General features: G+C 44.3%; 1 protein-coding gene across 1 annotated transcript in view; it reads left to right on the top strand.

The window, feature by feature from the left end:
* Positions 1 to 26,960, top strand: part of magi3a (membrane associated guanylate kinase, WW and PDZ domain containing 3a) — a 109,161-nt gene that overhangs the window by 56,708 nt on the left and 25,493 nt on the right. The window contains exons 2-4 of the mRNA XM_084553927.1: positions 9,737 to 9,853; positions 14,953 to 15,072; positions 25,671 to 25,877. Of these exons, the coding sequence (XP_084410053.1) occupies positions 9,737 to 9,853; positions 14,953 to 15,072; positions 25,671 to 25,877 (444 nt within the window). The remainder of the gene's footprint in view (positions 1 to 9,736; positions 9,854 to 14,952; positions 15,073 to 25,670; positions 25,878 to 26,960) is intronic.

The following is a 26,960-nucleotide window of genomic DNA, read 5'->3' as shown; positions in this document are numbered from 1 at the left end:
ACCATAAGCCACAGAGGTGCAGATGCTGTTTCTGTAGCTCTGGAGCATTCTGACACAACAGTTTTTTTTTTTGTGTCTTCATACCGACTGAGGAAAACCTGGCACTGTCCAATGTCTCCTGTTACTTTAATTGCTCTTAAAACAAAGAAAAAGCAGCCGATCCACACAAACATTTGAGTTGTTTACTATACAGTCAATGGTTATTCAAACAAGCAGCACAGATCCTGGCGGAAAAAAATATCTCGGGCTGGGGATGGATGGGCGGGTCAGTCAGAGATTCTACTGAACAAGAATTCATTGATCGAAGCAGCTCATTTAAAAAAAAAAAAAAAACAGAAAAAAAAAAGAACTCGAACTGTTCATTTTGGAGTCTATGAACTTAGTTCAAAATTAAAAAATGTGAACTATGAACTTGAACTAGTTCACTTTTATCTGTGTGAACTGAACTCTGAACTAGTTCTTGTTTAGTGTGAACTTGCGCAACACTGAATTAAACCATCTAATTAATCATTCATCTGTTTAGTGTTTTCATCTGGTGCTTTGTGCGAACCCTTCCACCTATCCCTGTGTGGTTCTTGTCTGTCTGATTCTTCAGCAGCACTCTGCTTGATCTCTCTTCTTGTTGCTCCCTCCATTTTCTCTGATCCACTGATGACAATGACGCCCTTTGTCTCCCTCTCCATGCAGCGGGATAAAGTCAAGACGACTCTATCACGGAGATGAAGCGAAAAAAGATTGCTGTGTGCTTTGATCTCTTGTTTCTCATTCAGCCTCTTTGGGAGATATCATTTGCGAGCCTGCGTGTGTTCTCACGTGCAGTGTGAGCGAGTATATTTGTTTGTGGTCTGCGTGTGTGCGTGCGGAATAGATGGAGGGTTCAAACCACAGAGATGGTAAACAGTAGAAGGCTTTTGATGAAGCAGCGTGCCGAAGGGAAGCTTCTTCTTCTTCTCTGTTCTTCACACAGTAGACCGCCCAGGTGAATGATGGGGAGAGGAAGGAATGTGCTCGAAGGCTGGAGTGGACTCACACGTGTGCACCCCTCCTGAGCTCTACTACGTTATGTTAACATTTCAATCCAGTCATTTCGCCTTATTATTTATGCTTCACAAGGGGCTTATCGTCACTGGTTGAGTTTAAAGTAGAGCTGCTGGGAGAGTAGAGCCTCGGGATGAAAGACAAAGGAGTTGTTAAAAAGACAGGTGCAAAAGTCTAAAGGCCCTCTTTTCATTCTGTCTCCCTTGCTTTGTCCCTCTCGCCTCTTTGTGGCAGCATGCAGTTGGGATTTTGGAAAGATTTGATGGAGCCCTCTGCAGCACTGGACGACAGAGGTCTCCATGGCTTGTCAAAGTCTGCCTCGCTGATCTTGTTTTTCTTTCTGACATTTTCTTAGTTTCTTTCTCTGTAAGGAAGGCACCAATCTCAGCGTTGGGTTTGATCCTGACCTCCCGCTCGCGTGATTGTGCAGTAGTAATCACTGTGGGAAACAGAGCAGACTGTAAACATCAGTCTGTTAATAAGTAAACCCAATCATTAATGTCAACGACGAGATTTGTAGCTGGAACTCCTCCCTGTAGAGCCTTGATTTACATTATGTGTTGGTTAATATAAGTCAGTACAGAAACAGTCGTGATGTGATATGTCTGATAAGTTAAATTAACTTTATGCACAGGCCTAGTTTTGTGCTGAAGTGAAACAGGACTTTTACCGGACTTGACCTGCTTAAGTCTGCCCCCACAATCCGATACCGATCTTTTAATATCATGCATTGTCCAATCCAGGTACAGATCCGATCTTAAATAAACACAACTTCCACCCCCTGTTATCTTTCTCGAATTCTCCTAGACCGTGTGTGCACTGTGTGACTGTATTCAGTCCAATAAAAAGGGCTGTCAAAGTTAACATAGTGTGGACGGGGTGTCTCCCTGGAGCGGCGTATCTTGGCTCCAGAAGCTCCAACGGACTGTTACAGAAATGGGCCGGTCATCCAACGCGATGAACTCCGTAACCCTCTCTGGAATATTTTCCGCCGTGGTGCTGCCTCAGAGAAACATTTCTATTCTTTTAAACACTGAAGCCTGATCCTGATCATTAAAAAAAAAAAAAAAAAAAAACGCCTGGATCGGCCACTATGTCGATGCTATCCCAGTTTACAACGTTAACATTCTAACTAATTAGCCGAAAACAAAAAGTAAACATGGGAATCTTTTTGAAGCTATTAGGCAAATTACATGTTTTGTGAACTGAACTCAACTGAATTGTTGAATTCATTCCTAACTTTCACTGCAGGTGGTGATCCCTCATTTATCAAAGTGGTGGTTGAAAAGTCCGCTTGCAGTTGCGGTGGCGCTGGACCCAACATACTGTAGGGCGCAAAGCAATGAAGCACCTTCACATGGACACGGAGCGAAGGAGAATTTAATGCTATAATCTGTCACTCTGCTCCACATCACAGGAAGAGGACAGAATAGAAGAGAAGGCCTCATTACCTTGCGATGACCGTCGGGTGACCGTGCCTGTTCTTTCACCTCCCTGCCCCAGCTGAGAATCCAAACGGGACAGACGAGACAAAAGAGGCTCAACCTTAACTTCTTTTCAGCTTTCTGCTAAATGTCTTCCTCTAAGCCACAATAGGATTAGAAAGGACAGATTCAAGGTCACTTCTCACTGTCTGGGGGGTGGGGGGGGGGAGAAAAAAAAAAAGCTTGATACTTTTTGCCGCACATTCACTGGGGAGGACGTAGACTTAATGTGAACTCACCTCATTTAGCAAGAATTCATTAGACCCTCCTACACAAACTGGCTGGCTACTGTGAAGTTGTGACATTGCTTACACACACACTCCTCGTATCAACAGAACAGGCGTGTACTGCTAAATGAGCCAAGAATGCACTAAAGCCGTTTTATCTCGGACATAATGGATATTTAGTACGGTCGGCCAACAAGACCCGGCAAAGCCACTCGTCGCGGGGAACATATTTCTGAATGCAGGGTGATTTGGGACACCATCTGCGTGTATCGCCAAGTGTGCCGATGATTATCGCGCTGACTGTAATAAACCCACAACATTAAGCCCGCGCACAATGTGAAGCAAGATCATTCCTTTCAATTATGCGCTGAAACAGTTGATCGCGCCATTTTGTCAAGGGTGCCGGGATAATGCCGCCGTCCTTGTGGCCCTGCGAGCTCAAAATAGTATCAGGAAGAGTCGCTTCTCCTCTAGCGCCTCATCCTCCCCTTTGTTGTGTTATCAATAGGAGTGTCATACTAGCGGCTCAGCAGATTCCGTCATTAATCATCCTGAAATCTTGTGAATTGAAGCTGCATTGTATCTCAGCGTGGAAATGTGGTTCTTGTGTAACGGGGCTTACAACCTGGTCATTAGACATTTTATAGCTGGAACGCCCAAGTCGCCCTGACAGACCTTATGTTAAAATACCGTCCGGCTAATTGGATTTCGAGAAGGATGTATCTATCCTGAAGGGAGAAAGGGGCGATTGGGGACATTGATTTCTCTCACGTAACATTTTTCATCCCAAAGTCTCCATCCACAATTAATCTCTTGGGCTCTGCATCCACTAATTGACTTCACACTGACTCCCCTTTGTCGCCCAATTACGGCTCTCAGCTTAAGCAGTGGCCACGGGGGCAACGGAGCTTGTCTCCGACAGGAAAATGGTCCACACCTCTCCCATTTCAGGGGGAGGCCGCTGAAGAAATAGTGCTGGCTCCACCGCTGTTATGATCACGGGTCTTAGGGATGCGATGCATGTCTGTGCTGTGTGTTTGCTGCTCTCCGGAGAGGAACCATGTCATGCCGTAATTGTTAATTTCATTTGCCTCGCTGCTGTTTTAATGGCAAAGTGAAGGAACCCGGGCATCTCTGAGATGCCAATAATCTGCGGAGTCTCTCTTCGCCTGCCTGTCGCGAAGAATGAGGCAGGACATTCTGCTGCCCCGAGATGCCAAATGAACCTAACAAGGTGGTAATTAGCACATGGCGGGGGCTTTCTCACTGTTTCCGGAGCTGCGCTACTGTCAGAGAATTGCCTCATTAGACGCCCACTGACACCCCTGCTGGCGACATCTCTGCATTGCTTCCGCTCTCATTTAGGAAACGCATTGCGTCGACGCAAGGCCATTTTAATTTAACTGCCTGTTTAGCGGGTGCCTGGGTAAATATATGTACGGCTGGGCCATGCTGGTGTGGCAAGATGCGTGTCAGCCCGCGGCGATCCAGATAAAGACGAGCATAGATATTGATAGTTTGACCTGAGTGCTTGAAACCTAGTGTGCAGCTTTATTTGTTTCAGTGTATCAGTTGCCACAATTATTTTTCAATCACCTGACTGTGATCATTGGAGTTGCTAACAGAGACGTCATTTTTTCATCACTATGTCCATGTCGTTCCACCTTCTGGAGTTTTACTGCCGCTGATGTGATTTAATGGCACCTGAGTGGAGCATTAGTGCCACCGACCGTTTATCAAGATTGTCCTATTATGCATTTAGCATTTATTATCTATTTAACGTTTTTGTTGGTTCCATTAGCATTCTATCTCATAAGCATTACTTTCACCCATGTTAGCGTCACGGCTCTATAGACGCCGGTTTGTCTGTTGGTCCGCCACTGTGGGAGTAGATTATGTCAATAGCTATTGGATGAACTGTAGTCCACACCTCTCCCTAAATCCAGTTAGTTTATGTCCCTAGCCTGGTGTAGCCAGATGCAATTCTCAGATGACTTCTGTACATGACCACACAAAACCCACCCAAATGTTGTGATTGGTCCGGTATAATCAGTTCCCAATGGAGCAACTACAGACCCACAAAAATGTTTTGGGCAGGGGAAGTTCGGACTGCTTTCCAGGCTTTGGAAATCCCTGCATTTCCCAGCAGAACAAAGAGATTCCTGCTTGTGGATTTGAATTAAACTGCTGGATGGATTGTCAGAAACATTCCTGCCGCCTTTGGAGGAACTGTAACTTGTTACCACAGCCTTTCATGTAAAGGCTCCCTCAAATTAACATGTTAAGTAATAATAAAGTGTATCTAACAAGAACTATGAACATGGCCAGTGTTATGCCTCCTAAATATTAGCGGGCTCATCAAAGCCCAAAGCTCACAGCAGCATATTGCTGAAGCCTAAGAGCAGATGGCACGTTTGCAGAGTATCTTTTCCTCAGTTTTGCTGTATATTTGCACTGTGGTCTTTCCTCCAAGCACAGAAGTTTCACGTTGCTTTCCATGTTGGCGAAACCTGATTTGTAACACATGGCACAAGAACAGAAGCTCTTGTCCGGCCTTTTGGCTGAAGAGCAACCTTTCTCTCACTGACAAGAGGTTTTGCAAAGCACTTCAATAGCTTTGACTTCAGTTACAGAAAATGACAGATGGTGTGGTGAGGTGAGGTGAGCTGCGCTAAGCGGTTTCCCATGGCAGATATAACAAAATGTACGAGTCATAGCGTAGCGGTAAAGATGACGAGCAGCAGCATGTGCTTTGTTTTCATTTCTATGTATGTGTCAGCGACGTAGACGGACAGAGAGTCTAACCTCTGGTATGATTTCACTCTGAAGATCTATTACTATTGATCGAAGGAAAGGATCCTCTTCCTCCTCTTCTTCCTTCATATATGTATTTACAGAAAGACTAATACCACATTTATTTGCGGAAGACAGACAGAGGAGGGCTGCAGTGACGGGCAGGTGCTCCATATCGCTTGAAAGGTTTGTGATATGAGACAAAACCAAAGGTTAAGCGGTGGCTAGTGGGAGAAAGAAAAGGGGGAGACTCTGGGAAGCCTGATAGCGATTCAGAAAATGATCTCAAACATAGGTGTGGGGAGCCCCGTGGGGATCTGCCAGGGCTGATGAATCTCCACAGCGAGGGAGGCAAAGACGCACAGTCAGAGATGGAGCGATAGAATCATGATGAAAGGGCAAGAGGGGGGAGGCGTCGTGAGTGAGTTTCCACGTGTGCTCCCATGCATCACCATTACTCCTCTGCGCAAACATCCCCCGCCCCCTCCCCATCCTCATCCCTCGCTGCCTTTGTTTTTAATAATTCCCCATCCTTGAACTTCCCCACCGACTCCCTCTCATCCCCCCGTGTGAGAGAGTGCGTAACAGCCAGATGACAAGGCACAAAGGCCACCATTGTGTCTCACATGCCTCGTACAACCAGCTCGGCAGGCCAGTGATGCGCTGCCTTGTAACCTAGCGGGTAGCTGAGAGTTGCCCCCCCCTGCCCGTCCCTCTCTCTCTCTCTCTCTCTCTCTCTCTCTCGCTCTCGCTCTCGCTCTCTCTGGAGATATGATGCAGCAGGCTAACGCAAGCTGACAGGCGGGCCACAAAGACTACCCTGTTAGAGGCACTTGAGTGGGAGTTTGCTTTGGGCATGGGGGGGTGATTTGCATGTGTTTGTGTGTGTGTGTGCACGAGAGAGAGAGAGGGAGAGATTGATTTTGTAGGCCCAGTGGGGTAGCCACCTTTAGTTGCAGGAATCCTGCTGTAACAATTAGCACTACTCGCTGTTTGTACTAAAACCAACCGATCTTTTAAGGCAGCGTGTGAAAATTAGATTCGGGACGGCGGCATTCCCAAGCTCGAATCACTCCCATCTCCTTTAACATGTGAACAGGCCATGACACAGTGGGATGTGTGTTCTTTGTGCGGATGAGAATTTGGGGTTTTTGTTCAATGTCTCTCGGCTTTTGGGAACATGCACCGCAGGCTTGTGGCTTTTGAGTCGTGATGCGTAGCCAAACCCAGCTTTTGTTGCCTTGACCTAAATTCCTCGCATTCATTGTGTCAGTTTAAAGTCTGTGTAGTTACATAATGGAGAGCCACCTCGCCCTGGCTCTCACTTGCGTGTACGCCAAGCCGCAGCCCCTGGATCATTTCAACTTAAGTAAATCAGCAGGCACGTAGGAGACTCGAAATCACTCAAAATGATTCATGTTGCGTGTGTGTCTGCGGAGCAAAAGCCCTAAAATAGTGAGTTTTGTTGAACAAACCAGTAAGCAAGAAACTCATCAAAAAAGTATTCAGCGCTGCTGTTTTGAGGGTTCCAAGTCAAAATAAAGTTCCCGATCCCAGCGGGAGGTGTTTTATGCCCTTAAGGGCTGAATATGAATGAATTTAATTTGCAATATTTTTGAATTAGGTAGGTGATAGCTTTTTATTTCCCAGCAGTCGAGTCTACTTCAGTGATTCCTGCTGAAAATGAGTGTCATAAAAAAAAATAAATAAATAAATAAAAAAACCCTCTTCAAGTTTCAGAGTAGATCTCTTGTAGAGTGCGGGACGCGAAGCATGCTACACTCTTTAAAAATTTCATTACTTTCGCTGTGGGAATATTTCTCTTTGTTACTATGCTGTATGAACATTTTTATTCACTTTCAGTCTGCCAATTTCTATTCGGCTGGAACCCTCTTCCTTGTGTACTCGTGTGAGTGAGTCCGCATCGGTGGAGGGATCCGGGCGCAGCTGAAAAATATTTCATATCGAGATCAAAGCCAATCTGCAGCGACTTCTGGTTATGTGTTCGATCGCTGCGTACTCTGAAGTCTGGCGCGCTGACTCTGAACCATGTAGTATGATCAAATATTCATCGGGAGATTAGCTAACAGCTGAATTAGTCTCACAATGGGGGGAAAAAAAACATGTATTTACAGTCTCTGCAGGTGTCTTGCTGGGAGAGGTGTTTTATCTGACTGACTAATGCAGATCTCACTTGGAGTCTGTCATTATTCGCCGCCTGGCTTCCGCTATTCTTGAGTTGTCAACATTTTCTAGACAAGAATTCTTAAGACTTCTGAAGGTAGGCAACGGCTATGTGTACATGCTCTGTATTTCTCCAAGCTGATTGAAAACATTCTGAATAGGGATTTCAACTTGACTGTTTACATGGACACTAAATAAAAGACAAAATATATATCTATATATATATATATATATATACCAGTCACGCAAAACATTATGACCACCTTCCTAATATTGTGTAGCCTCCTTGTGCCTCCAAAACAGACTCATCAGAGAATGGACATGGGCCTTCTGAGGGTGTCCTGTGGTGTCTGGCAACAGAATGTTGTTAGTGGGGGCCTTTGGGTCCTATGGGTTGAGGGGATGGGCCTCTGTGGATTATCCCACAGATACTTGATCAGTTTGGCATCTAGTGAAGTTGGAGGCCAGGTCAACACCTTGTGCTGTTCTTCATGTTTTTTGAGTTGTTCCTAAACTGTTTTTGTGTGTGTGCCTGTGTCAGGCTGCATCCTGCTGGGGATGGCTGCTGCCATCAAGGAGTGTCATTGCTATGGGGTGGGGGTGCTTGGTCTGGTCTAGGTGGGTGGTACATGTCTAAGTAACATCCACATGAATGCCAGGTCCAAAATTTTCCCATCTGAACATTTAATTGTCACAAGATGGTTAATGTTATTTACTTCTCCTGTCAGTGGTTTTAATGTTGTGGCTGTGTTGTGGTTCTGCCCCGTGCGGAGTGTCAAATCAGCCAGAAATATAACAAAAGAAGAAGAAGGTTTCTCTCAACTTTACTGACAACTATGAATCCTTTCAGCTGAAGAAGTTGACCAAGTTGGACCCACGTTTTCAGCAGTGTTGCAAACATCAATTTCTGCCTTGTTCATCTTTTCAAACGCTTGTTTGAACATCTTCTACCTCTGTGTTCAGTGCATCCCATCATCTGATGTTTAGCCCACCTCGGCCTGATTGAAAATTCCTTCTGATCAAGCCAGTCCGATTAAAGACAGTTTTATTCTGTTTTTTCCATTGATCTGATTATTCGTGGAATACTGTCATACAAATAAATTCAGACATTGACAGAAAACATGAGCATGTTCTGGCTGTATATATCTGTATTTCAGGCTGCACGCAAGAGCAGAGACGGAACATAGGTTTGAGTTTAAAGAGGAACTTTACTGGAATTGTTGCGACTGTGCTAACTGTCAAAAAAAAAAAAAAGCGGCACATATTTTTCTGATGTAGATGGTAGGTCCTTGTGTTCGCTGCCTCAGTCAACTGTGTAAGATTGCATCTGTAATTGTGTCGCCCCCTGCTAAGCAGTTTTGAGGAGAAACCGTTTGTTATTGATGCCCGCCGTGTTACAGAAGCCATACTCAAAGCGTGTCCCTTTTTTGAGAAACAATGTGCTCCACACACAGCTGGAGTCCGCGCGGAGGAAGAGCCCTGCTGTAGCAAACACAAGGGATTTCTGTTTGTTTCTCCTCGCTCCCTTCATCTCTCTGTGCTTCCTGTCTCTCCTACATTCCACCACTCTGAGAAGAACGCTATAGCTTCCTCTTCTTTGCGCAGCCTTGACGCATCCTCAGACTATGCTTGAACTGCTGTAGCTCCTAATGTTGTGTTCTCACCTTTTGTCACACTTTCATTTGCATTTTATTAAAAGACCCTCCAAATTAATGTTTCACCACATATGACAGTTGCAGTGTGCCACCTTTGCGTCTACTTTTAGCACCTACTTTTCTCTGGTACAAATAATAGCTGCCCCGACAAGGACCTTTTTGATCTGAGGCGTGTAGCAGGTGTTGTTTTCCGACAGAGCCTTGGGCTGCATTTGCTTATGAATTTAAATATTAGAATATCCCTTTGTTTCAAAAATGTACTCATCAGTGTGGTGGATGTTTTTGTAAATATGTGCTACCTTCCTGTGTGTTTTAATTGTTAGACTGACAGAGGTTTTTCTTCTCTCCCCTCCAGGAAAGGTGTTGAATACTGATTTGCGTCACTACCTCAGTCTGCAGTTTCAGAAGGGCTCCTTGGACCATAAGCTCCAGCAGGTGATCAGGGACAACCTGTACCTGCGCACCATTCCCTGTGAGTAGTTTCACCAGCCTCAGGCTCTTTCGTCTCCTCTCCTCTCTGTCTGGGCCTGCCTGTTGCTCTCTGACCTCTCCAGGTGGAGCCTAGTCTGTTCTCATCTGAAGTACAACTCATCGTCATGCTTTGTTGCTGCCTCCAATTCTTTAGCGTTTTTTTTTTTTGCGTATTTTAAACACAAATAACCCTTCAACTTACACCGATCAGGCATAACCATTGACAGGTGAAGTGAATAACACTGATTATCTCTTCATCATGGCACTTGTTCATGGGCGGGATATAATAGGCAGTAAGTGAACATTTTGTCCTCAAAGCTGATGTGTTAGAAGCAGGAAAATTGGGCAACTGTAAGAATTTGAGAGAGTTTGACAAGGGCCAAATTGTGATGGGTCAAATTGACTCCAGAATTGCAGCTCTTGTGGGGTGTCCGTGTTCTGCAGTGGTCAGTATCTATCAAAGGTGATTCAAGGAAGGAAAAGCGACGGGGTCGTGGGCGGCCAAGGCTCACTGATGCATGTAGGGAGAGAAGGATGGCCCGCATGGTCCGATCCAACAGGCGAGCTGCTGTAGCTCCAGTTGCTGAAGAAGTTAATGCTGGTTCTGGTAGAAAGGTGTCAGAATACACAGTGCATGGCACTTTGATGTGTATGGGGCTGCAGACCAGTCGGAATGCTGACTCTGCACCGCAGAAAGCACCAACAATGTGAACATCAGAATTGGACCACGGAGAAATGGAAGAAGGTGGCCTGGTCTGAAGAATCACATTTTCTTTTACATCATGTGGATGGCCGGGTGGGTGTGCGTCGCTTTCCTGGTGAACACATGGCACCAGGATGCACTATAAGAGGAAGAAAGCCAGCAGAGGCAGTGTGATACTTTGGGCAATGTTCTGCTGAGAAACTTTGGGTCCTGCCATCCATGTGGCATTATTGCAGACCATCTACACCCTTTGATGGAAACAGTATTCCCTGATGGCTGTGGGCTCTTTCAGCAGGATAATGCGCCCTTCCGCAAAGCAAAAATGGTTCAGGAATGGTTTAAGGAGCACAACAGTGAGTTTGAGGTGTTTACTTGGCCTCCAGATTAACCAAATCTCAACCCAATCGAGCATCTGTGGGATGTTTCTGGACAAACAAGTCCGATCTATGGAGGCCCCATTTCGTAACCTACAGGGCTTAAAGGATCTTGGTGTCAGACACCACAGCACACCTTCAGAGGACTAGTGGAGTCCATGTCAGGGATGGTAGTAAAAGCCGGACCAACACAATATTAGCATATCATAATTTTATGCCTGATCGGTGTATATTTCCCCTCACTTCTCCTTTAAGCACATTGAACTGCCATGGTATGAAATGTGCTATATAAATAAATTTTGCCTTGCCTTTGCCTTCCTTACTTCCACTCATCAGTCGAGCAGTGTGAATTTCTACTTCAAAACTCATCTATTCACATAATTAGTAAATTACCCCGACGTGGACTTAATGTGACACAGATCTCCTGGGAAAACCAGCGTAGACTTTGATATGGAGCTTTATCCACAGTGAGTAAAATATGTTTCAAGACTCCCGGGGCCTGTACAAAAGACGCTGTGTTGAAAATGAGGGGAATCACACATTTTCTCAGTTTTGCTTTTAATTCATTTTTGAAACTAAAAGTTTGAATTAAGGGAGATGTTTATGTTTTCCATCTTCTCGTAATAGGCCGCCGTTAGCTGATAGTTAATGGTGTGAAAGAGTAATGCTGAAATCAATCGTTCTCTCTGTTCCCTCCCGAGTCTGCTCCGCTGCTTCTTTTAAAACGGAAGAATAAATAACGGGGACAGAATGATTTTGTTTTTATACCCGAGTGATTTCTGAAATGGACAACAAGGCCAACAGGCGTAAATAAAACAGCAGCTGCAATTCTTCGCTCTGCACAGCTGAGTTGAAAAGAAATCTGAATAATGTTGCCATTTATTATTGCTTGACACGGTATTTATTATTTTTGCAACCCTTAGCATGTGGAAAGAGTTGTGACATTTTTTGATTTATTTAAACCAAAGTGGCTGATTAAATAATGAACATGGCTTTCTCTCTCCTTTCGCTGAATGAACATACCTGTTTGGTATCATAGAAATCTATGAAACAACTTACAGTGCTCATCAACCTAGTTACATTACAGCACCGTATGTAGAGTTAAGATCAACAACATCTCTGTCTACTGCATGTTAAACACTTGGATGTATTCCTACCCATCCATTTTCTCAAAGAGTCTTATTAAATGACTTATAGTGCACATAACGTCCTAGCTGCGCTAAATTCTGCACATTAATGAGTCATCATGGATGATAGGAAAATTCGTGCCATGCATAGGATGCAAGACATTGCAGTCTGGCTTCAGTGGCTCAGCATATGCCCCCTCTCCGCTCTGCTCAATCAAGCCCGTGCCAGTGGCTCATCACAGCGCACTGAGCCACAGTGACCCTGAGAGGGGCCTAAATAGCCACTACAGCGTGATGCCCGCACTCATTACTGCAGCCCAGTCTCAGAGTGAGAGAAGGAGGACTTCCTTCTTCCTCTCTGTGCAGAGGCTTCATTAGGTGTCACACTTGCCTCCCACAAAAGATGACAGGTGCTCAAGACGGTACCAGGGGTCCAGGTCGCCACACAATCCTTGAAGCTTTGCTAAATCCCAACCCTACTGACAACTGCCTCGCTCCTTCCCCGGGCTTTAATATCCGTCACGGCACAGCAGTCTGCTCCACTAGTCTCACTGGAAGATTTTTTAAAAAAGCAGGAGGAAGGATGGTGCAAATATGCAACAAAAAAGCCCCAGGTTTTCAGTTGGAGGAAAGGTTAAAGAGGTTACTTTTAACTATTAAAGCCACTTAGAGAAAAGATAGAACGTGGCCATGTCGCATTGGCGTGACTCATCATTTTGATTATTACCCAGAAATTAGCTGCCACTATTATATGCCACCAAAATAAGATTTTTACTTATGCAATTCATAAAAGGTTGCTTTTCACAGTGCCCCGTAAATTTCATGCATGCAAACCAGTCAGCCTCAAGAAATGGATGAAGATGGTCAAACGCAGCAAGATGAGCAAAACACCAGAGCTTCTCTGTAGCAGAGGGAATGATAAAATAGCATTTCAAACTTCTCCAAACTAAAACCAGCTCATGCATCTCTTTGAGGATAAACAAATATCATCATTATCTATTCCACTTTGGTTCTTCTTCTTTCTTTTTTTTAACATCACTTTGGTGCGGTTAGCATCTTTTTGATAAACGCTTGTCACTTGGCTTCTGGCGACCCACTGAGTGGGTGTTCAACCTGCGGGAGGAGAAACACATAAAACACAGCCTCACACTGGAGAGCTAGGTTTTGATGTTAAGCCACAAGATCCCCAAAAGACCCAGCAACTACCAGTACTTTTTGTTTTTCGTTTGCTTTGGTCCTGTATTGCTTTCATGCAGTTGTTTCATCTCTTCAAAAAACAGACACACCAAATGGAAGTTAAAACGGTGCGCCGCGTCCCAGCGAGAATTCGCAGCATAATGCCTCTCGTCTTCTCTTGCAAGCTCCTGTTTCCTGGTGTTCCCTCTAAGACTTCGAGTTTAGCAGTTCCTCCCAGCTTGGCCCAAAATGCCTTGTTTTGTTCAGATCAATAGTCGGCATACCAAAATATTCTCAGTTTTATATCACGTAGGACTAAAAGAATGGCTCAAAAAGATTGATCTGTTATCAAAATAGTTGATAAACAGTGACCTTACATTTCCATCTTTACATTATGGAGTCATATGTGAATAAAAAACTGTCATAGTGAGAAACCTGATCCGGCTCGTCTCGGTCTCTGCGGGTGAGGTAGCCATGTTAACAGTAAAGAAAACTGAATAACTTAAGCTGTTTCAGATGTGGTGGCTCATGCTGCAGTCAGGATGGATGTCGACACACAGAGAAAATGAAGAATGGGGATAGGTTGCTATTAAACATTGACTTAAAATCCCTCGTGCCTGCACTGCAGCCAGATAACAGAGCACTTTAGCCAAGGCTCTGTAAAAAGCTCCGATTGCATCTAAGATGATGCTAAGCAAAGCGGGCAAATTAGTGAGCGTAAATGATTTTCCTTACAATGTGTTTTCAGCGTGAGAGCATCCACAGAGAAAAAAACATGTCACTTTTTAAATCACACTTTTAGAGAATTACTACTTAATGGCTTTAACTCTGCAGGAAATGGAAGCGCCGCCCAGAGATGTTTGCAGCGTCTGCTTGACTGCAGCTCTCCGGTTGTTTTTTTTACTTTGACCCCCACCACTTACATTAAGGAGACAGTACACTGTAACACATGGCGCTGATTTTTACTTCTATGACCTTGTAAGTTAAGCCCTGGTTTATGAATATAAACAAATCTGTTCCAAAATCAGCAACAGCAGGCAATGTTTTTTGACTGTGGTAGCGACAGTACCGTTGGAACAAGAGCCTATGAGATCACAAATTCAGTTTTTGGTTTATTGCAAGTAGAGAGATGAAACTATTACTTATGCCACAAAAGATCTGGCATAAGTAATAGTTTCATCACGACTTTACAGTACATTTGCGTTTCTATTAAATTGCCTTGGACACTGACTTGTGCGTGGGATTTGGAGGAGAACATTGTGAAGAATAAAGAGTAATAATTCAGCGAATATGCGAGAGGTCATCAGATAACCTAACTATCGTACTCATTCATTTATTCAATCGCTGTTATATTTGTGTCCTTAACAAACTAAAGTGGTGATGCTGCATGTGCTTAAAGCACGCCATTAAAATGCTATTCATTATCTCCAGTTACGTTTTCCACTGCACTCTGGCTTCTGTGCTGCTGTGGGGAGGATATTTTCTCTCTGTTCCATATTTGAATAATGAATCCATCACTTGGCGGCCCCAGCTCTGATCACTATTCATGATGTAGACACAGATTCTCCCCCGGGTCCTGTATTTGGACTCGGATTCAAATCCCCGTGGGCATGTTGAATTCACTGTCACTTCCAGTCCCCTCCCACCCTTTCACTGACTGGCACATTACTCCGCTTGTCTGCATGCTTCTCCTGTCTTAAACTTTGGCTTTTTTTGGCAGGTACCACTCGGCAGCCCAGAGAAGGGGAGGTTCCCGGGGTGGACTACAATTTCATCAGTGTGGCGGAGTTCCGTGATCTGGACGAAGGTGGGCTGCTGCTGGAGAGTGGAACCTATGACGGTACGCTGGCAAACACAATGCAATGTACACGACACTGTACATGAACTGTATAAATAGTTTACTCTAATACAGAAAAAAAATTATAATTTGAAAGCTTGGGTTCGTATGAATTACTGATACAGAAAAACCTTGATAATGCTCCCAATATTGCACATGTGGATATCAAACCACACCATGAAGTGAAATACATCAGATGTCGATACTGAAAGTTTGAAATTGAGGTTTGGTCACATTCAAATCTGTTCTTTTTTAATGAGGATATATATTGAATGATTAAAAATATTACTTGTTAGCTAGTGTTTGACTTTTATTTAAGTAGTTTTAAAGCTCAGAGCCGTGACACACTAAGCCAACTGACTACCGTTCACCGACGTCAGGCTGTTGGTGAACATCCGTGACCCTTTTTTCGCGGTGGGTCCTGCGCCGTTGCCACTAGTTGGACATCCGTCGGCAGTTTTACAGCTGATTCAGTATGTGGAACTGGTGGCGGAGTGCGTCGTTGATAGAAGTCGTTCCGATTGACGGTGCACGAGGAGACGGCAAACGACTTAGTGAGGAGGGCACACGGTGAAGACTCTTCTCATTTACATCTTCGTCACATCAGAACATACAAAAACACAAAAATGTTCACAACATTATCATCAAAAAGGAATAGGCCGGTACACCAATTGATCAGCATAATAGACACCAGATCTGTGACAGTTTATGTCTCTTCCTAGCCTCCCAGCTAATGGTATGCTGGTATGAATAAGTATTTCCTCTCACCCAGGCGTAGAGCGTATGTACCAGCTGGCCTTGGCTATAGTCTTCGTGGTGTGTTCAAGGGCAACTTTTTGGTCCAGACTCAGCTGGCATGAGGCGATGTCAGAGTCGTCCTTTGTTGCCAGTAGTTCTTTAACGCTGTGTCCATACCCTTAACCCTGCAGTCCTTCAGATGTGATGCATTGCTGCCTAAATTTTAAGACGAGTAAAGCTGGACATACAGTGGACCGACGGGTAACACGATTTGTGGACAGTTTGGACAACAGTTATCCTGCGTGAGCACAGTTACATGGAAACACATGATGAAATTCTGGTGACTGACAGCAAGTCATTCAGCGCTTTAGTGAGCAGAAGAGGTAGAAACGGGATCCAAAAGAAGAGTCTAGCCATGATATTATGAGAGGGAGGTTACTATGAGGTTGCTATATTACAATTTTTACAAATGAACATACGCAATAAACACTTAAATGCACACCGAACACGCTGAATAAGAAGAATCATTGTATTTACACACACCATGCATTCACATCCAGCATGCACACATTTGACCTATCAGGCCGAGCCCCTGCATACATGAATCATGCATGCACAGTCGGCAACCTTTGCCGCAGCATAAAGAAACACACCAGAGTTCGTGTGAACCGCACCAGGCAGGTGCAGCAAGGTGTGAAAGCATCCCTAGAGATGAGGAGGAATACAATTAGGCTTACTCAGGAAGGCCCAAGAGCAAAAATAAACCGCCCCCCAAAGAATGTAGAGTGACCAGAGTAAACAGACCATTGCTACAGCTCATCGTCCCAATCTATCCCAAGGCTGCTGGTTATTAGTTCTGTTGTAAATTTGCTGAGCTGTGCGCCATCAGGTCATCAGGTGAAATCAGCGTATTGCTCATGTCATCAACCTGTCATCGTAAATGTGATGGAGCCGAAGATAATATATCCCTGGATGGTTTTGTGTGAGAACAGGGCTTCACCCCGGTCACCTACACGCGGTGTCGGAAATGTGCTGGCTATCTAAAAGCTCTCTCTGTCCCACACCTAGCCCTGGGAGACGGGCCCTTCAACCCCCGAGCCGATGAACCAGTCATCATGGATGAATAATGGATCTGTTCTCCCCTTCCCTGCTTAATGTAACACAGCCACATGCGTATTATTGAGGATATAGATTCAGAAAGCGGCAGAAAGTTAGTTATTAACAGAAAACCTTCTGACCACCCAAATAAACAGTTTGATAAAATTCCCACACACTAGGCCTGTAGACAGACAGGCAGACATACTTGAATGCACAGAGATGTTTACCCGGTGGTGACTGATCTTCCCATGGTCAGTTTGTCAATTGACTTCAGTTCTGTGTCTTGACTGGCAACAGCCTGCTCACTGTAGATTGTAAAATTAACTCCAACTGTTTTAAACTTGTATTTTATTAGATAATGAATATAGACACTTTTTCTCACTTTTTCATGATAGACAAACCTAAACTAATCTAAACTAAATTTTTCATGTCAAAGGTTGAAGGCAAACCACACATTCCAACCTGCGTTTTCATTGCAGTTAATCATTATTCATCCGTCTCCCTCTCTCTCCCTCCTGGGTAGTTTACGTATACGTGGCTGACTGAATGGAAACTTCGACCTGGGCGGCCCATGTTCGCTGCTGTGACTAATCCGCCAGTCCTGCGAGCAACAGGGTCTTGATATAGCCACGGTTAATCTGTAACCAAGAGTGACACTCACTCCCCGCTGCTCTGCTGAAGCCAATATCTGAGACAATGACTGGCCGTCATATCGCCACGCACGATAATAGAAAGTTATTTCAGGAGGCCAGTATTATAAAAAAAAAAATACTTAACCATGCAGAAAAGTGGAAAATTGTGTGTGTTTATGCGATCAGTCCTCCACATTAATCCATTAGATTTTCAACAGTCTGCATTCTCTGGGAAGTCTTAGCAGAAAAGTTGACTCAGCTGTCAGTGAAGCGGGCAATGGAGTCGAAACCACACAAAAGCGGCATAGATTAGTTTGCCAATTTTTGTTTTACAGAATGGTGATTGCGTTGAAAAGAATTTGTGCGCATGAGAGTGTGTGTGTGCACACGAATCAGGGCGTATCCAATTTACTACCCCTCAGCGCGCGTGGCACGGAGAAGCCAGTGGTATGAATGATTCATGGCAGGGACGGGGAGCTGAAATTGGAAAGCAGGAGTCATGGAAAGCAGGTGTTGAAACCTGCAGCAGTAGGCATGGTACACAGGTTAATTTCATTGGGTTTCACCTACAAATACAACACTGTGTTGACAGCGGTGTCTCATTATTTATGACTTCCGTGTGCCATAGAAACTCATTATTCTGTGCATAATGACAAGAAAGAGCAGATTAGGCTTATAATCATGCGGCGGCGTATATGGAAGTGTATATTGGATGATTGCAAGTGACAAGGCTGTCACGGGAGACAGATCCTCGATTACATGTTAGAAGCTTAAGGTAGAATCATGGGTCAGTGTAAAAACGGTTTTGCTGGATGCAGTGGAAATATAAAACGGTCCAGAACGACACACCGCGGACACATAAAAGACAAAGAGAAGGGCAGAAAAGGGCATGATTTACGGGCAATATACCACGAGGGTACTTTAACTTTAGCCGTCAGTTAGGCTCTGTAGTTGTAGGCCCGCTGGGGGACGGTTCGACAGGAGCTGAAAACTGTGAAATCCATTTGTTTGTGCAATACAAAACCCATTCCCCTTGACCATCACAGGCTCTACTGGAAAAGAGATGACCATTTACTGTCCCCTTGTTTTGCCACATTGCCTACAACCATTTTATAATAGGGTCTTTCTTGGTATTACGGGCTTTGTGAAGTTCTGAGGCGAAACTGCATCGCTGAGGATTAGATAAAAACTGGGCAACAGGCCAGAAGTCACAGAAGAAGGAGGGTGCAAAGGTGCTGTGCCGGCAACAGCTGCCCACTCCTAGGAATTAGCGAAACCGAAAAGATTAAGAAGTACCTCAGAGTACACAGCTGATAGAATTCGACTTGGATTAGTGATGCTACCACACACACACACTCAAATAACTTGAGAGAAACAAACAAGATGGGAGAAAAGATGGAAGAATAAAAAAGATGGGAGTTCCTATTGAGAGCAGCTCAATAAAAAACTAAGATTGGAAGTTAAAAAAAAGAACTTATTATAAAATGTATTTTGGGTGTGACAACACAGCTTGAGTAGGTGCACGTAAACTGGAAAGGAAGGTAATTTATGGGAAGCAGGTCGACAGTGGATTGCTAAGCCGTACAACACGCGCACAAGAACAGAGAGCAGAGGAATGCAAGGTTGACAAGGCAGGCTTGTGGAGTGTGGGCATCCATGCCAAGCAGGGCCTGAGCCCTGTGCCAGGCCTGGAGCACAAGGTTGGCTTCAACTGCCTGAGGCACTGGCTGCCAGTGCTGCAGCCTGGGCAGACTGGGCACTACCCAGGAGGGTGGAAGCCCATCCTCACTGATTAATGAGGGTCTGTGACTGTGGCTGGCGGCTTCCAAAATGGCAGAGGGATAAACGCGGTGCGGGCGGAGGAGGCGGGGAGTATGAACCCTCGAGAGGCTTTCTCAAAACTTCCAAAGCACAAGGGATGTCTCCAATTACTTCTTTGTCTTGGAAAACATCACCGCAAGACCATTTGCTGGAGTTTCTCATCGCTAAACGACAAAAATGTCATAACCTTTTGGTCTCTAGTACCACATCTGATAATGAGAGCTTCCTGGAGGATAAGGAGATTTAGAGAATCTCACTGCCAGTATCACTCTGGTCACAGTTGTAATCACATTTTATTCAGATTCTCACAACTTGGAGATGAGATATGCTGGCAGCTGCAGACTAAAACAGATGGCATGACATCTACACTCACCCACACAGTGTATACACATTCTTTCCCACCAGTAAACACACAAGGCCCTGGTAGAGTGTATTTCAGTCAGGGGTCTCTCTGGTTTACAGCAGCCTTCTAACAGGAAGCTGTCTTTCTTCGACATCGGACTACTACTTACTGGCAGCGACGCTCCACGTGTAGCACGAGCGAATGGCTGTGTAATTCACTGACAGCGACAAACAAGCACAGACTGCTAACATGAAAATGACTCCACGCTGTCCACCCATCACTCGCCCTACAAGAGCTTTAATGTAATAGCTTATTAGTCTCCGCTGCTTGTGTCTCTAACACAGCCCGCTGCTTGTCATTTTCGCCGTGTGACAAAAGCAAAGCAGGACTGCAGTTACCTAAATTACCTGTTGATGACCAATAATTTTTCGGAGTGATGAATTATAATGTTTTTATGCTGTGTCATTAAGGAGAAAGAAATCCTCCAAGGGGTTAAACCTGGCAACCAAACTGAAATATATAACAAGCTCTTCAGTAGTTTTATTCTTCTACTCATACTGCTCTCCATCATGGACCAGCCTTCACATCCACTTCACCAGACTGTAGAGGGGCAGCGGAGCTCATTCTCCAGCAGACTCATCCAGCTCTGCTCCCGCAGTGAACTCTGTGGGACTTCATTCAGACCGTTCTCAGTCCAGCTATACACCGACTCACCTTTCTGTAGCAGATAACTCATTTTATTCATAAGAATAAGAATAAGAAAACCTTTATTTGTCCCACAATGGGGAAATTGCAGTTTGCAACAGCATGCAGAAATGACAGAGATAGAAACGATAATAGATATACTGCACAGACTGGTGTTATTACACCATAAGGTGTAATAATATTGCACATATTAGGAGTGCTCGTTGTGGAGCCTAACAGCAGCAGGAAGGAAAGACCCTCTTCATCTTTCCTTCACACATCGAGGGTGAAGCAGTCTGTCACTGAAGCTGCTCCTCAGTCCTGCCAGGTCACCATGCAGGGGGTGGGACTCATCGTCCAGCATGGAGGACAGTTTAGCCAGAACTCTCCTGTCACCCACCACCCTCACTGAGTCCAAGGGGCAGCCCAGGACAGAGCTGGACTTCCTGATGATCTTATCCAGCTTCTTCCTCTGCCTCTCTGTGATGCCACTGTTCCAGCAGACCACTCCGTACAGGATGGCTGATGCCACTACAGAGTCAGAGAAGGTCTTCAGGAGTGCCCCTTTCACTCCAAAAGACCTCAGTAGATTGTTATTTTATTTTTTTATGTGCAACTGAAACACTGTGACCAAGCAATTTCCCTTGTGGATCAATAAAGTATCTAAGTCTAACTCCTCTCAGTGTACATCTCGTAGGGTGTGGTGTTGATATTCTCATGTAGCCGATCTGAGTGGGCGAGCTACAGTAAATTCCCCGGTCAGAAATTTGATCCAACATTAGGGAACAGCTTGTTGGAAGAACTTATCCTTCCCAGTCAGGAAGTTTTCTTTCTGTTGTTTTTGCTCGGTTTCTAACTTTTTGTCACATTTGTGTTCGAACACAACATGTTGATTGGTTGCGCTGGCGCCCATATCTTCAGGTGTCTTATTTTTGTCATGCACGCATGGTCATGGGGAGCTGTTAGCATGGTGGCTCCCAGGACTGGACAGTCCATTCATCTCGGGCTGTAATTAAGGTGGAAGATTTGAGGTGGTTAGTCTGACATTATCAGGGGTTGCCGAGGGGTGACCAGACCCCATTCAAATTAGGTCTAATTTCCCAGTATTAGCCCTGGCATCTAGATAGGAAAGGTCTTTGTCTTGATAATGAGACATTAGACATTTGTTAATGAGGCAGAAATATGTCAGGACCACGGAGAGGTTAAATCAGGATTTTCTCTCTCTTGTTCTCAGGAAGAGAAGATATAATTCATTATTAGAGACAGTATATTGAATGTATCCATGTTGTTACCACTCGCTGATAATGCAAACTGTTGGGTATTTATACTAACCAGTGTGAATGTTCGTTTATATGTAAATAGTTGCCGATCGCTGTTAGGTAACAGTTTTTGTGTTAATGTCGGTCACAGGACACAGACACAACTCATTAACAGATCCTTGGTGGTCTAACTTAACCATCGTATTGTCAAACTTGACCCATCTGGAATGTTTCTGTATCACTGCCCATAGAGTCTGCAAAGAAGTGTCTAACAAATAGTGTTTAGTTGAAAAGAATTTGGCTAAAAATGTGTCACACAGAATTAGGTGAGGCATTTTATTTTAGGCTTTTTAACTAGTCTTATAAATAGACATGGTGGACGGGAACAGAGAGACAGCATGTCCCTTGCTAGCAAAAGTGCTTTGTTTAGATTTCTTCTCTTATTTCACTGACAGTGGTCACCCCAGTCCAAAAGCTTGAAACAGGATGATGTGCAAGGCACAGTGTGAGGACAGGAGTGTTGCCATTCATTTTTAGCACAAGTAGCCACAACTTCACTGTGTCCCTGTCCCTTCAGTAGAGTCTGTGAAAGCGTCACCAGGTGTTGCAAGACATTGTGTTGTCACAGTCTGAAAATGTGCCAACAGAACACATATATATATATTTTATATTGTCTAGATAAAAATTACACTCAGTCCTCCAACTTTGTAACATGACTCCACTCTTCTCCAAATATCTGTTGTCTTTCAGCAAATAGGCACCTCCCACAAGATTTCACAGAAAGGATTGTCCTACAGCGAGACTTCTGTTGTACATAAGATGCACATCTACACCGATCAGGCATAACATTATGACTGTTGTTAGTGGGGGCCTTTGGGTCCTATGGGTTGAGGGGAGGGGCCTCTGTGGATCTTCCCACAGATGCTTGATCAGTTTGGGATCTAGTGAATATGGAGGCCAGAACAACACCTTGCTCTGTTCTTTATGTTTTTTTTTAGTTGTTCCTAAACCGTTTTTATGTGTGTGTCTGTGTCAGGCTGCATCCTGCTGGGGATGGCTGCTGCCATCAAGGAGTGTTGTTGCTATGGGGTGGGGGTGCCTGGTCTGGTCTAGGTGGGTGGTACATGTCTAAGTAACATCCACATGAATGCCAGGTCCAGAAGTTTCCCAGCAGAACATTGGATTGTCAAGATGGTCAATGTTATTTACTTCTCCTGTCAGTGGTCATAATACTGTGGCTGATGGATCTGTATAGATCCTTTACACATCATCAGCCCATTATAATGATAATCTGAGGCCATCAGTGTCAAAACATGCAGTCCCAGTGCTTGATATTTGGCAGCCGTGTCGTAGTTTACCGGGTATACTGTACCACTCTTGCTCAAAAGTGCACCAATTGCAAAGATTTTTATCCCCATCAATCATAAAAAAATAGAGTTATCCTTTAACCCTAGACTGCCTCGGCTGTATGTCAGTCTCAGTTTTTCTTCTTTCCTTTTGTGTCTTCTCTCCAAAGTCCGCTGCCTAACAAATAAGGCATAGACTGCACAGAAATGATCAGTGCACTCTGCACCTCATCGTGTGCAAATTCGACCATAACATTCAAACTTCATGAAAAGGCTTCATCGTTTCACTGCTATAATTTAGTGGTTGTGCCTGTTCTGTGTTAATTGTCATCTAATCTCTTATTCTTTTGTCTTTATATATTTATTATTCACCCATTTGAATCACAAAGGTCCACCTGTTTGATCCAGCCCATCGCTGTTGCCCGTGTTGTTTTACTATCAATTTATTGCAGGAGCCGGCTGAAATCTTTGATATGATAAACAAAACAAAACAAAAAAGCCCAGGCAGTTTCCACATCAAAAGAAAGACATGACAATTTGTCACATTCGAATATTAATAGGATTAAGAATTTAAATATGACTGAATATGACTGTAGATGATTAGTAAACACTGTATTACAATAGGATTATACATTGCACTAAAGAGAATAATAGAACTGATGCCTCTGTATTCTACCCCCTTAGTCACAGGATATAAATGCTAAATTAAAAGGGTGCCTTGTTGAGATAACTTAAATAAGTAATACTAAATGAGTTGCCCCATGAGACTGAGACAAACAGCTGGTTAATGAATTTGGCCAAAAGACCCGACTCCTTTAAAAACGCATCACTTTTAATTCTAAAGCTAAACACGCCCGGCCTCTCATCATTCGAGTGCTTTAATGGGTTGTATGGTTCTGCGCCTGTGTGCCGGACAAAGCTATAAATCTCAACAAAGGCTGCTTTTCATATTGCGGCTCATTAGCGCAGTATAATTACTGCGCGATCCATCTGACTGCACTTCCTTATTGTGGCCACAGCCTCCCAGTTTCTGGCTAATGGGTACTTACAGGGGGCTACGTGTACCTTTTGTGCGAGCTTCAGGAACTGTGTTGTGAACAGAGCAAATTACCACTTCCAATTTAACTCCCTCAATTTGCATTCCGTCATTAGGCTTCCGATTAATTACAAACCTAGGAAAGGGCTTAATGGCTCCGATATTAATACTTCATAACGTAAAACACGGGTGCACGTAATTGCCTTAATCAATTATAATGTATTGTTTAACGTGGCTCTTCGGTGAATTGCGCTTTTTAGTTGATGCGTTGATTGTTTATTTAGCGTATCATAATTATAGCTGATAAAAATAGCATTCAGCTGTAGAGTCTTGACATGTCATCATGGTTACTTCCACTCTTGCAGGCACTGTAAATTTGTATTTCAACGTGAGGCACATCCATCTGCATCTCATCATGTTTGTCTTACTTTAAATATGGCAAACACTAATTTACCATTGGTTGCATTTAAACAAGATCTCTTTCAGTGCCGCTTCTCTTGTTTTTTTTTTTTCTTTCTTCGTCTTCCTCCCATTAGATTCCTTTGTCACACTATCCGTCCACTCCCCGGTGTGCCGTTTAACCGTTACAATGCAATGTTCAGCTACTCAGACGCTGCTCAGTCTTTACCACGCTGCCATCCCACACAAACAGCGCAGGAGGACAGCCGCCGAATCAATATTTGCGGCGTACCGTCACAAATATTTCCCCTCTTTTCCTGCCTTTAACTTGTCATTTTCCTGTACGGGCAGAGAAGCTAGCAAGTGGTAAAGTGGGTCACCCCTCTCCTATAGTTGAGAAAACACACGCACTCGCTCTGCGGAGTAAGACTGTTTGCTGCCGGAGGCACCGACATGACAGCAAAGGCAAGCTGATGGACTTAAAGGGCCAATCAAGGGGCCCGAGAAGCAACCTTGGCGTAAATGCTGTCTTCACAGTTCCCTGGAAGCGAAGCAGAAAATTGATCCAGGATTTTGGCTTTGGTCTAGGAGTTGGGACTACTGCAGTAATGAATCATAGTACTAGTACGTTTTATAGTAGTAAAACAGGGAAATTAGGGAAACCTTTATGCCTCACAGTTGGCTTTTTTTTACGAACAAGTTCCTATTTGATGGGTCTGATCAGGCGTGGTACTACGAGACTGCGATGACAGTGATATTGGCATCCACTTGGAAGACTAAATTCCACTTTCCCCTAACCAGGAAGTGGTTAGAAAATCGGAGAGTTACAACAGCGAAACCTTGGCCTTACTTTGTTCCGATGAGCTCTGCCAGAAACAATTTGAAGCAAACAAGCAGACGTCCTCGTGCCTTTAAAGAAATATAAACAGCTTCTGCAGATCAGGTGATCTGGTTTCTTCTTGATCTGTCGTCAACACAGTGGTTCTGTGTGTAGCCCTCTTTTCCCATTCTGCGGCGCAGTGCAAAGCCAAATGTGGACCTGTAATTCTTTCCCACCATATTTAACATTTTTGACTCTGTCTGTGTGAGCTGCGGTGTTGCTGTTCTCACGCGGGTGAAATGCAAATAAGGATCTTCAAAGAAACGTTGGAAGTCCTCAGTCTATTCTTAGGGTTCAGGTTAGGGCCGATTATGGCTTAGCTGAGTGTAACGGTCGTGCTTACTGCCTCCCTCTCTTCGTTCCAGGCAACTACTATGGCACCCCCAAGCCCCCTGCAGAGCCAAGCCCCGTACAGCCGGACCTGGTGGACCAGGTTCTGTTTGATGAAGAATTTGACACGGAGGTCCAGCGAAAACGCACAACCTCAGTCAGCAAGATGGATAGAAAGGACAGCGCTGCACCAGAGGAGGAAGAGGAAGAGGAGAGGCCTCCTATGGTCAATGGTCTGGCAGGTGAGAGACACCACTTACTCCACCATATTACAGCTCTTTACTGCTTCTCTCCACATTTCAATCACAGCTCTTTGATTTGGTTTTGGGTAATGTATTGTATTGCTCTCCGACAGCAGGACAGTATTTTTTTCTTTCCTTTCCTTATCATTCTCCTCTCCAAATAAACAGCATCAGATTCGCTGCAAGGTCAGCACAAAATCACAGCCCTGCAAAGTCAAGATGGAGCCAAAGTGTGTCTGAGATCAATAGAAGCGATCCTTCGGTTAGAAAGATAGACGCTGTCCTCGTTTGATTCCCACACAAGCCACAACAGCTAACAGAGGACGGTCTTCCTTTTGAAAGTAGTTACATAACTTCAAACTGAAGTGTCGCTGTGAAACTCTACATGGTCCAAACCAAAATAGTGTTATGGCTTCACTGAATTATACTGCACATTTAACATGCTCATAAAAATATAATCAAACATAAATCTGGAAGACACGTACACTAATTCAACATTACTGCTTTAATCCACCGGAGCGACGGAAAGGATCTTTACCGTCTGAGTGTTGATTACTTTAAACACGACAGAGAAGAAATTAAAAAACAACAAAAAAACAAAACTAAGACCAGTGAGCGTGCAGAATTATTTTCACATTTATATGCAAGAGAGAAAATCATTCTCTGAGACACATTATCTCCGGAGCCAACAGTGAAAACACACTCACTGCAGACAGATGCCAGTCCTTCTGGAGCTCATGTCTCGTTGCAAATTCAGTTTATTATACTTCTGTCAGGTCTGGAACATTGAAGTATTGAGAACGTCCACTGAAAGGAGCAGCGGCAGACATATTACTAAGCCTCGGAGGTAGTTTAATAATGTTTGTGCATCATTGTGAACGTCCGTTTAGCTTTCTTGTCTATTTATGCAGCCTGCGCTCCCACATTTGGAAAAGTCTACTTTATTTCTGTCCTCCAGGGCTGAAAGCTGCCGCAACCTGAAGCAAGTGTGTGTGTGCGCAGTCATTTACGAGCGCAGAAACCGCTCCGTGATTCCGTTATGAAAGGCCCCAGTTACAGCACAAAGGAGCTCTTGACTTCTTC

This window comes from Chelon labrosus (assembly GCF_963514085.1).
Source record: "Chelon labrosus genome assembly, chromosome: 10".
Classification (NCBI taxonomy): domain Eukaryota; kingdom Metazoa; phylum Chordata; class Actinopteri; order Mugiliformes; family Mugilidae; genus Chelon; species Chelon labrosus.
Note: the sequence above shows the minus strand (reverse complement) of the source record. Positions and strands in the feature narration are given on the sequence as shown.